The sequence below is a fragment of the Polypterus senegalus genome, chromosome 5, assembly GCF_016835505.1.
Source record: "Polypterus senegalus isolate Bchr_013 chromosome 5, ASM1683550v1, whole genome shotgun sequence".
In the NCBI taxonomy this organism is placed as follows: domain Eukaryota; kingdom Metazoa; phylum Chordata; class Cladistia; order Polypteriformes; family Polypteridae; genus Polypterus; species Polypterus senegalus.
The window spans coordinates 20,735,245-20,747,410 of NC_053158.1; the positions used below are offsets into that span (position 1 = coordinate 20,735,245).

General features: G+C 39.5%; 1 protein-coding gene across 3 annotated transcripts in view; it reads left to right on the plus strand.

The window, feature by feature from the left end:
• Positions 1–12,166, plus strand: part of neto1l (neuropilin (NRP) and tolloid (TLL)-like 1, like) — a 407,478-nt gene that overhangs the window by 304,401 nt on the left and 90,911 nt on the right. For all 3 annotated transcript variants that reach the window (XM_039754358.1, XM_039754359.1, XM_039754360.1), the window contains exon 7: positions 4,575–4,803. In XM_039754358.1, coding sequence (XP_039610292.1) covers positions 4,575–4,803 — 229 coding nt within the window. The remainder of the gene's footprint in view (positions 1–4,574; positions 4,804–12,166) is intronic.

Below are 12,166 nucleotides of genomic sequence, written 5' to 3' on the forward strand. Positions count from 1 at the left end.
AACCGCGCATTTACGTGTCCTAAATGACGTCCTTTTGGCATTGGACTCAGGACTCCACGTGGTTATGGTTCTTCTCGACTTATCTGCTGCTTTCACACAATCGACCACGACATCATGATCTCCGACTCAATCCTGGGCTGGTGTATCTGGCTTAGCCCTCGACTGGTTCAGGTCATATTTCTGCAACAGGACTCTCAGAGTCATGCTAGACGATTTTTCATCTGAATCAGTCCCACTCCCATGTGGGTCCCCAGGGTTCCATTTTAGGGCCACTACTTTTTCAATCTACATCCTGCCTTTAGGTGCAATTTTTAGAAAGCATGCAATTTCATATCACCTATATGCTGACGACTGCCAAATTTATTTCTCCCTCAAGCCAACTGACTCCACCAAACCTCTCCTCGACTGCCTATCTGACATTAAGGACTGGCTGGCTGTAAACTTCCTTCACCTGAACGATTCAAAAACCGAGGTCATTGTTTTAGTCCCGACTGCAAACAGGCTCCACCCCTTGGCCTCGTTTCTCTTCCCATTCCAGTAACTTCGTCTGTCTCCAATCTTGGAATCAAAATGGATATGTTCCTGAAAATGGATGCTCAAGTCAACAGCACAGTAAAATCCTGCTTTTTCCATCTAAGGCGAATCGCCAAACTCAAGCCTATTCTTTCTAACCACCTCCTGGAATCAGTAATTCATGCATTCATTACGTCCCGGCTTGACTACTCTAATTCCTGCCTTTTTGGTATCAGTAAAGCCACGCTTTCTAGACTCCAACTGGCTCAAAATGCGGCTGCAAGGCTTCTAACTGGAAGTAGCAGAATCCAACACATTTCACCGATTTTGAAAACCCTACACTGGCTGCCGGTTAGATTCAGAATCGATTTTAAGATTCTCCTCCTAACCTATAAGGCATTAAACGGTCTAGCCCCCGCCTATTTGAGTGTCTTGCTCCATTGTCACAATCCCCCTCGTGTTCTTAGATCCACAGATCAGCTGCTCCTAACCGTTCCCAAGGCATGTTTTAAAGCTCGTGGTGAAAGGGCTTTCTCCGTCTGTGCACCCAGGCTCTGGAACTCCCTGCCCTTAGTGGTTAGGCAAGCCGCTTCAGTCGCCACATTCAAATCTCGCCTAAAACGCACTTCTTCACATTGGCTTTTAATTCTTAACCTGTTTCATTTTCCACTTGCCTTTTGCTATTTTCTCTATTTTATTTGGTCCCTGACCTGTTTTAGTATCTCTGTTTTAATTCTCTCTTAATGTTTATTTTTAATATTTTGCTTTTAGTCCTGCTTGTTGTAACTGTACAGCGCTTTGGTCAGTTGTAATGCTGTGTTTTTAAGCACTCAACAAATAAATATGGTATGGTATGGTATGGTATAAGTACAGCTGTGTGTCATCATCATAGCTGTGGTAGCTCACGTTGTAACTTGAGATAATCTGACCTAACGGGAGCATATAGATTGAGAAAAGAAGCGGACCCAGGATAGAGCCTTGTGGAACACCATATAGAATATCATGCGTCTTTGAGTTGTGATTACCACAACTAACAAAGAATTTTCTCCTGCTGCAGCACACCGGAAATGCAGCCATAAATGCAGCCAGTGCAGCCAGTAAATATATCAAACACCTGCAGCACTTCCGGGTGGGCTATTAAAGGCAGCCACCACTCCGGGAGTTAGAGTCGGGAGGAGGAGGACAACGCTTGCTGGGAGGAGTGATGGTGAAGAGAGTATTGTACCTTTTGTTTTGTTTTGTTTTGGTTTGTGCTTGTGGGACTGTGCTGTGGCTGAGGGACACGGGGAAGACATGTCCCCCAGCTGAAGAAAAATAAATATTTGTTTTATTTTTACGTATGCCTCCCTGTCTCTTTGTGCCGGGTCGGGTGCCTATATAGTGCCTTTTCACAGGTTGTATAAGTATTTTTAGGAAATATCTTTGCATGTGGATGCTTTCTATGTGAAAAAATAAATGAAACACTTTAAACATCAATCTTTCTTGTGTAAGGATTATGGTTTGACAAACACAGACACACACTGCAGCTGCCCAGGATGCATGTGTGCTCATTGCATTAGGGAGGACACTTTTATGAGTTGTCACATACATTATCACAGATCCCTTATCATTTTCTATTTTTCATAAAGAAGAAAATATTAAAAAACAAGCGGATAGGCTAAGCAAGCACATGATGGCAAACACATCTTATGTATTCTGGTGACCTTTAAAATGTCTAATGCTATTTAACCACAGAACAAGACTTAAGAGGAAACAAGGTAGCAACAATAAATATGCCACAAATTCCTGACAAAAAAGGAATTTAAGAATGACATAATGTAAATGTTGTTTATTTTTAGTCGCTAGTTTAGGTGATAATGCTTTACCATTTTGTAATGAGCATGTAAGATTAATTTAAATAAAAACTTAGCAACAATAAATATGCATTAAATAACTTTTGTTTCTAATTAAGCAGTAATTTCATAAACTCTCAATCCACAACACTCCACTAACATTCATCTTTAGCCTGGTATGGAGCAGACTAAGACATGGTGTTTAGTTGCCTCAATGATCAAACATGAAATTCCCTAGTCCTTTATGATGGAACCCAAACTAACTTAGATTAGCCTGGCACCCAAATTGAGATTAGCCCGGTACCCTGATTTGAACGAGGTTTACTTGCTAAGCGTACTTCGTGGAATAACCCCCAGGTCTGTTTGAATTTTTGTTTGCCTTCTCAGTGTTTAATTTCATTTCAGTAAATATACGAAACATTGTTTTGGGGGTTTTAGAAGCCAACAAAACTAGTGGCTAAGTGTATTTTTTGCTTCCACATGTTTTTAACAATGTTCGTCTGCTGCACCATCTTGTTTTTCTTATGGTTGCCACCATTTTGAGATCTGTCTGTTAACGGTTGCGATGCTATAGTTATGTAAGGTCAGTTAAAAGTGTGTAGCAGGTGACTTCACCAGGTCAAAGGAATAAAGATCAGCGTCATACACTTCCTAGGTGTCCATGTTTGTGGATACAACCTAAAACCCTCACATGATTTTCTTAGAGATTACGAATTGATTTCTGTTTATGAATTTTTTTTTTTTGGACCGCATCTTTTGGTTTATGTCTTGGCCCTGTTTTCTAAATAACTTTGCTCATTTTTGACTTATATGCTACATCGCTTAAGCACGATTACCATTTCTCATTCCAAGCTTGTCTCTTCATTTCTAGTTTTTCTGGCATTCACCTTTGTTTGTTTATATTACCAAGTCCTGATTTCATTATCAGAGTGCTGTCATTCAGTGCATTCATTTTGCAGAATTAGCTATGTCTCCAATATTGATCAGCATCATCATTTTCAGTTTACTCCAACCACCATAAAAAAACTCACACTGATTCCATTCCATCTGAATTAGTGTGGTGCTGAGGTGTCACCTGTTGCATGGCTACACTGGGGTCCCAATCTGGGATCCTGAGTTGGTTTGTCATGTGGTGGGTGTGAAAATGCTCTAACATCTGTGACAGATTGGGGGCACTTTTGTCCCCTTGAACCCTCAGACCAGATGCCAGACACCAGATAAAGGTCCAAATGATGGATTTATTAATGCAATAAGGTGCACAAAGCACCCTTCACTCCACAATACTCATAAACTGTAATCCACAATACAATAATCAATAATCCAATACAAATCCTCTACTCCTAGACGCGTTGTCACCCTTCTCCCAACTTAGCTCAACCTCTGGGGTTTCCCACAATCCTTTATAGTCCTCAACCCAGAAGTGCTTCTGATCCTCCCAGTCCATGTGATTCTTAGCACTTCCGGGTCAGATCAAACTCCTCCTCTCTTCAGCCCGGAAGTATATCATCTCTTCTGTTTCCGTTATTGTGAATTGCTTCTGGGCTTTATGGATAGTACAAGTCCCTGGGCCTCCCTGCAGCATTCCCTGGCGGCGCCCATGGTATCTAGCAGGGCTGTGAAGAAAGACTCCAAGGTCCATAATGCCCTGCTGGAATTTGGGGCACCTCCATGTTGCCGGGAGGGCTCCATCTATTGGCATGGGGGTATTAGCCGGGATGAACGGCCGGCCATATACCACACATCACGTGCTCCTAACCTCTCTCTGCTTTTACTAATTTTGTCCAGGTCTTCCTAGGGAATTCTCAGATGTTCCCAGACCAGTCAAGACATAAAATCCATCCTGAATATCCTGGGTCTTCACCCATAGGGTTGTGTTAACTGTACTTTAACTTTAAATTTCAGGTTTTAGTAATCTTCTATAGCATGGTGGGAACAGAAGGTATTTAGTAAGAGTGACCTCTTCGTAGCTCTTAACCGTCTCTGATCGCAGCATACTGCTATGTTAGGCTTACCCTGAATTTCTAATTATCCCTGCCGATAATTATAATGAATCTTTGAATGATTTAAATAATAAATGCTCTGTTTGTTAATTCACTCTCAATTTTTTTGCACTGAATGAACAAATCACACCTCTTTGTTGAAACTTCTGTACTATGAGTCATCCAAAGCAGATGCATCTTTTACACTCTAACAAGGAATGGCTTTTTTTTGTTGTTGTCTATTTCACAGATTTATTTGAGATTCCTGGACTATGAGATGCAGAACTCAAATGAATGCAAAAGGAACTTTGTTGCTGTGTATGATGGGAGCAGTTCTGTCGAAGATCTGAAAGCCAAGTTCTGCAGCACTGTGGCTAATGATGTGATGCTGCTTACGGGGCTGGGGGTTATCCGCATGTGGGCTGATGAAGGCAGCCGTAACAGCAGATTCCAGATGCTCTTCACATCCTTCCAAGAGCGTAAGGGATACATTCATTCTTTCTGATGATACTTTTACTTGTTTGCAGCTCTTTCAGAGAACAATATCTTAATAGTATACATTTTGAATGAATTATTAAGTTGGACTTGTTTCCTACAGAATGGGAGGATCAGTTTTGGTTTATACATTATACATTGCCAAAAAAAGCAAAAAGACCTTCCATTTTGTATTGATTTTAGATTATCAGCACAATACCCCAGTTATAGTTCAGTACACAAAATGCACTTGTATGTTAAGTCTTCAAACCAGCTGTCATATTCAGAGTTCCCTTCCCCAGTAAAACAGACAAGAGTAAGAATGGCAGGTAGTACAGTAAAAGATAAAATGAGTTGGAAGATGCTGCTACAGTGTGATTTGTTAAAAGGGCTTTAATGTTAGACAGTCCCAAAACATATTCCCAAGTGAGGCCAAGCTGCATGTCATGGTTCACAGTTAGGCTCCAATATGTGATATATTTTAGATTTGGTTTTAATGTGAAGAGAGGTGTATCCACTGAACAACTTTCAGCTGAATTACAGAATGTTTTGCACATAATGAAGAACAATAACGAATGTTGTGAATTATCGAATTCTTCTTCTTGTGTGAGATATTGATAGAAATGTCTCATTTCCAGCTTTGCTGAAGGTGGCTTAGCAGTAAGCACCGCAACAATATTTGATAAAGTCTGGAGATGCGGCCAATATTCCCCTTACTAGTAAACACATTTTCAGGTGTAAGGATTGGCAAATTAGGGAATCTTCAATATTAAACCAGAAAACAAACTGGCTCTGCAGATATGCACAATGTTTTTCTCAATTATATCAAATGCATGCTTCCTCGATTTAAAGGAAAATTGGAAGAATCTGGAGCAATCTTTAAATGTGAGCCTCTGGCACTAACATCACATCATTCCCATCACACTTTGCTACAAACCCGCCAAATGAAATGGATGGATATTTGGAACAAGGCTCGACGTTGGTGATGTGTAATCCCAGTCTCACTTATTTCCACAGCTGATGCTGCTATGTCAGAGGGTCCCAGCTTTTTCTATGCTCCACACTAATACAAAATATTTGATTTACGTTCACATCCCCTACAAAAGTAATGTCATATTTGAAGATGAAGAATTCAAATCTCAAATTTTTGAACCACAAATTCAAACAAATACAGCACTGCGAGTGAACTAATTGAACTCAAAAGCTTTCGACTAAGTGCAAAAAAAAAAAAATATATATAAATCGAGTAACTTACCATTATAAATCTCAATAATCTTTTAAGTGTGTCCCCAGTAGAGTTTAGACAAACCATCAAGCAGCGTGAGGAAATGAGACATGATCAACAGTCTAAGGGTTTGAGGGACTGGAGACCCCTGTAAGCAACGGGTGTTAGCGAGCCGGTGAGCAAAGAAGCACAGGTACCCCGATAACACCTGCGGTTTAAAAACAGACGAGCCACGCAGTTAAAATTGCTGTGCTACTGTTAGGACCTCCAGCAAGAGTGATGGGCTGAGTGTAAGGAGCAGGTGTTGCATTCAATTCAATCCCTCTTGTTCCCCCAAATCAAACCTTGAAATCAGTGAAGTTGCACAATCAGGGCTTGCACCAAAATCAATACTAGACCTCGTCCTTTTCTAAGGATCATTGTAAGGTCCAAATTCCATTCTCTTAAAAAACTTTATTTGCCCTTTATGAATACTCTGCCCACAGCAAGGAACCCATGAAAACAAGCATTTCTGAGGCTCATTCACAGGTGACAATTGTGTGTGCAATGCTTGATTCTATTCATATTATAGAACCGGAGCACAAACTAATAAATAACTTACAGATGATGGCACACTGCAAGAGACACCACAATAAAGGTGGACAACGCACCTCTCTCAATTTTAACAAATCACAATGCAGCTTTCCTCTTTGTCACACCCGGAAATGCCAGACTGAGGACCTATGAACGATGTCCTGACACTGTTCTCACAGCATCCTGTGAGATGTTTTGGGTTTTCCTCCGGGTGCTCCGGTTTCCTCCCACAGTCCAAAGACATGAAGGTTGGTTGCATTGGCTATCCTAAATTGTCCCTAGTATGTGTGTGTGTGTGTGTGCCCTGCGGTGGGCTGGTGCCCTGCCTGGAATTTGTTCCTGCCTTGCGCCCTGTGCTGGCTGGAATTTGCTCCAGCAGACCCTCGTGACCCTGTGTTAGGGTATAGCGGGTTGGATAATGGATGGATGAATGTTTGGGGTGGGCTGGATGTTGGAGACACACAATGCCAGTCTCACTTATTTCCATAGTTGATGCTGCTACACTGACACTGTCCTCATGACATCTTGACGACCGGGGTCAGAATGATCCGCAGAGTGTAGTGAGGTGTACTTCTGCATTCACATGCTGTTGCTTTCACATTTTCCTGGGGAGTATGACTCCAAACAAGATCATGAAATAGTTGGAGAAGCTCAAGAAAAACTGTATATGTGAAGTTAAATGTGATAAGGTGCTATTTAATGAAGAGTAATGCCTTTTAAGGATTTCTTTTAGTGAGTAATGTTATTATTAAACTAATGATGTCAATTTACTGTTACAATGAATAGTAGAGGTCATATGAACCACTGAGGGTTCAGGCAGTTACCTTACCAACAAGCCAGCCACCATATACAGCACAATCATGTCTGTCAAAGCTACTTTGACTCAAAATAAATGAATCATGAGTTGACCGAGGCCACTGAGATGCAATATTTGCCAGTCTCGTCTTGAATGACTTGTGCATTAATGGAATGTAACTGCTTACGGTGAGCAAAAGCAGCTTCATTCTAGCTAGGAGCCCTTATTTCAATATGACTGTAATAAAAGTGCTCTGATTATGTTATGAGAACTACACACTGCTGCAAACTATCTTTGTATATTGGTAAAAACATGTAATGTTTTATGAATGTACATCCACACAATATTAAAACTAGATGTAGTGCCTCACTGGCAGCATTGCAGGCATGATGGAGTGAAGCTTCCTTGAGATATTGTTGGCCTGTCGGCCGCAGATAGTGAATATAAACTGACAAAAAAGAAAAAAAACTCAGTGCAAATATGAACCATTGGCACACTTAAAAGGGAACTAAAATACATCAAGAAAATCAATGAAGGTATTTAAGTGACAAAGAATGAGGAAAGTTAAGACACTGAACCACATAGCTAAACAAGAAGTACTCCTGAGTGATCATAAGTAATAAAATGCAATATAATTTCATGAGGAACTGAAAGATGTAGCTATTTAGAAAATGTCAGAAGTATCAACAGCTCCTTATCTTTAACTTGGTTTTTATTTGTGTTTTATTTTAGGAATGTGGTTCCACATGTTTCACTAGTACATGACAAAGCAAAATACAAATAAAGTTCTATCTATCTATCTATCTATCTATCTATCTATCTATCTATCTATCTATCTATCTATCTATCTATCTATCTATCTATCTATCTATCTATCTATCTATTGTGAAATAAATCAGCCTTGGATACCCATATAATATACCTGGCTGCAATGGTTTAAATAAGCATTGAAATGCACAGGTCGAGTTCTCAAGTTGAACTAATTCATTGAGTTAAAATGACTTCTTTATAGACCAGGTTTTGGAAATGATGTCATCTTGGATGCTGGGACCAAAAATGATGTTTCATGATGGCGCTGAAACCTGTAGTGATGTCTTTCGGGGCACCGAAACCATAGGTGACGTGTTTCGTGGCAACAGAACCGGAAGTAATGTCTTTCAGGGTACCGGACCCGGAAGTGGTGTCTTTGCAGAGAAATCAGGCAGGCTTTTCCGTATCTGGTTTGCAGAGGAAACAAAGGAAAGTTTACTGCACCCCACCACCCCCTGGCCTGACGTGGAATTTCCTTCTTTCGGTCCACTCAGCTTCCTCCTACTTGCACGTGTGTGACACTATCTATCTATCTATCTATCTATCTATCTATCTATCTATCTATCTATCTATCTATCTATCTATCTATCTATCTATCTATCTATCTATCTATCTATCTATCTGTCTGTCTGTCTGTCTGTAGTATATAGTGTACAGTAATCCCTCGCTATATCACGCTTCGACTTTCGCGGCTTCACTCTATCGCAGATTTTAAATGTAAGCACATCTAAATATATATCACGGATTTTTTGCTGGTTCGCAGCTTTCTGTGGACAATGGGTCTTTTAATTTATGGTACATGCTTCCTCAGTTTGTTTGCCCAGTTAATTTCATACAAGGGACACTATTGGCAGATGGCTTAGAAGCTACCCAATCAGAGCATGTATTACATATTAACTAAAACTCCTCAATGATATAAGATTCCCACGCGTTGTTTGATTGTTTGCTTCTCTCTATCTCTCTCACTCTCTCTGCCTGACGGAGGGACTGTTTGCACAGAGGCTGTTTGCCTAGAAGATACAGACGCTCCTCTACAAAATGCCGCTTTATCCCGGTGCTTCTGCATACTTAAAAGCACATATTGATTTTTTGATTGTTTGCTTTTCTTAGCGAGCGCTCTCTCTGACATTCTCTGCTCCTGACGGCGCTCCTTTGAAGAGAAGATATGTTTGTATTCTTTTAATTGTAAGAAAGAACTGTCATCTCAGTCTTGTCCTGGAGCACAGTTTAAACTTTTGACTAAAGCATGTTATTTCATGTCTAGAGAGGCTCTAATAATGTTAATAGTGTGGGAGAGTTTATAAGGGCTTAAAATATATAAAAATAACCATACAAACATATGGTTTCTACTTTGTGAATTTTCACCTATCGTGGGGAGGTCTGGAACGCAACCCCCACGATCGAGGAGGGATTACTGTATTGCTTATCTATCTATCTATCTATCTATCTATCTATCTATCTATCTATCTATCTATCTATCTATCTATCTATCTATCTATCTATCTATCTACTGTATCTGTCACACAGCTAGTTAGAGGGAATATCAAACTTGACAATAACAATTGCTGATATCTCAGATAAGTCCTGACCACCTGAGGCACTTGCCCCTCTCAGGTCCAGACCCAGGGGCCCTACAGTATTTATCAAATACAACAACATGATCACATTAACAAAGTTTCCGGTCATTTAGAATTTAATGTCACATGCTGGCCAGTAAAATGCGCAGTGTTTCACATGAAAGAAGGAAAAATAATACAAAAGTAATAGACTGTTTGTAATGCATTACAATTTATAATGAGTGACTATGTAACACGTTTACTTTTTTTTGTAATTAATGAGTAATGTAGTGAAGGTACTTTTAAAAGTAACATTTCCCAACACTGGTCTCTAGGTATGTCATACTATATGAAAGATTTGGACTAAGGAGCAGACAGTTTATTTATGAAAAATTTATATTAACATCATATACTATAGGCTCACATATACCCAACCTCCTCTTCCAATTAATTATTCTTTATTAAAGTGCAAAGGCTTCCAACATTATAACTTGAGCACAAAGGCTTCCAAAATACTAAACAATTTTCAAAATATAGGTAGGTCAGGGAAACAGCTCTTAATTACTTTGTACATACAGTAAATAAGAAAGTTCAGAGGGTCAATATAGCCATAGTATCCAGGATTTAAACTTCTGTCAATGAATATTCACAACCTTGTCAATCAGGCCGACACATTTCAGGACTCTGTCCCTTCATCAGGGCCACCACATTACATGAATGGACATCATGGAACACACTGAGACTGTCCCCAAATTGCTCAGAGGTCTGCAAGTGATGGCTCACTGGAATAGTCCTGTAATGTGACACTAGTTAGGTAACCAGCCTGACCAGTTACAGGACATTGTCTGTCATTGATACAAATCAAAAGGCAGGTCTGATCCCAGTCCAGTGGTAAGACATCCATCTATCTATGAAATACTAACACGCCGCCTATAACCTTTCGTCTGGAGACTGCTGGTCTGGACCTGTGGTGATGTGTGTAGCTGCGGCTTTTCAGATAGGTCGTCTCCTTCATTTAGAAGGCATTTTATGATTTCCCCAGTTTAATTTTTTTTTTTTTTGCTTAATATTGTAGCTTAAAAGTTAATCCGTTATTCGCTAGCAGTATATGTTTTTTTTCAGATGAATTTAATATCTGCAAACATATGCTACTACATCAGTTGGCAATGGATCATAGATTTGTTGTATTTATGCACAGTGTGTAGTGTCTGTCTGTTTTTTAGCACTGTGAGAGTTGCATATTGCTATGAATATGGCCACAAAATTCCACTTGTATAAGCTGGGATAAGCACCAGCATGCTGTAACTCTGAATAGGAAAGTTGCAAGTTATTTAAAATGGATGGAGTAATGATCAAGTTCACATTGCAGTATTTATATTTTTTCTCCCATTCAGAAGCTTAGGGACAAAAAAAAAAACCTCTCAATTCATACCAGTGAAAAAGTCCCTAACATAAGTTTAAATGAGATAGCAGTTTGTGCAAATCTTGTGAGTCATCATTCTAGCATATTATTGCCTTTGGCAGTATCTCTGGTAATTTGGTTTCTGTAAAGTGAATGCTGCTGAAAGCATTTTCTGTAATGTTGTGGGTGTATGGTGGTGCGGAATCTTAAATGTTAGGAAATAATAACTAATTAATATACATAGCGTATTAGAGCCGGCACTTCATAGTTCAGTAACTCATTATATATGTACCTATTATGGCAAGATTTGCTTTCTGTGAGCTGCATTCCTAAGGAAATTTGATCAAATTAGCAACAGAAAGATGAAAATATTTCATTCAAATATACAGTAAATGGTGTTTGTTTTCTTCTTTCCATTTGTGATCATCCACCTACTTTATTGCTATCATTTCATGAAATGCATTAAAAATGCATAATGGAAAATCTCTTCATAAGAAAGTATGAATAAACAGGGACCTGAGGGAAATTATGAACCCTGGTATTTGAAAAGACGCTTTTCCAGGGCACTTATATCAGACCCTGGACACACTGGAAGCTGTTGTGGAAAACAGAATGATAGATGACATTGTGAAGAATCCCCTCCATCTACTCCAGGTGGCGTTTTCTTTTAGCTACATTCTCATTCCACATCTGGGAGTCTTTTCTTCCCTCTGCTATCCGGCAATTCAATGCTTCCATCTGATGTTCTCATTAATCTTGTTTTATTTATTTACTTATCAATTGATTGATGGATTGATTGGCTGTATTATATGTCCTTGTTTTTAATGTTTCTACTGCAATATGCATCTCAACTTCCCCATGGGATTAATAAAATTAATCTTCAACTTCCCCATGGGATTAACTCTTTTAGGGCACATGTCGACTTTTGTAAAGGGGGGGGTTGAAGGTGGTAGTCAACTGTCTATGATAACAAAACCCACCATTACACTTTAGTTTGACTCTCTCG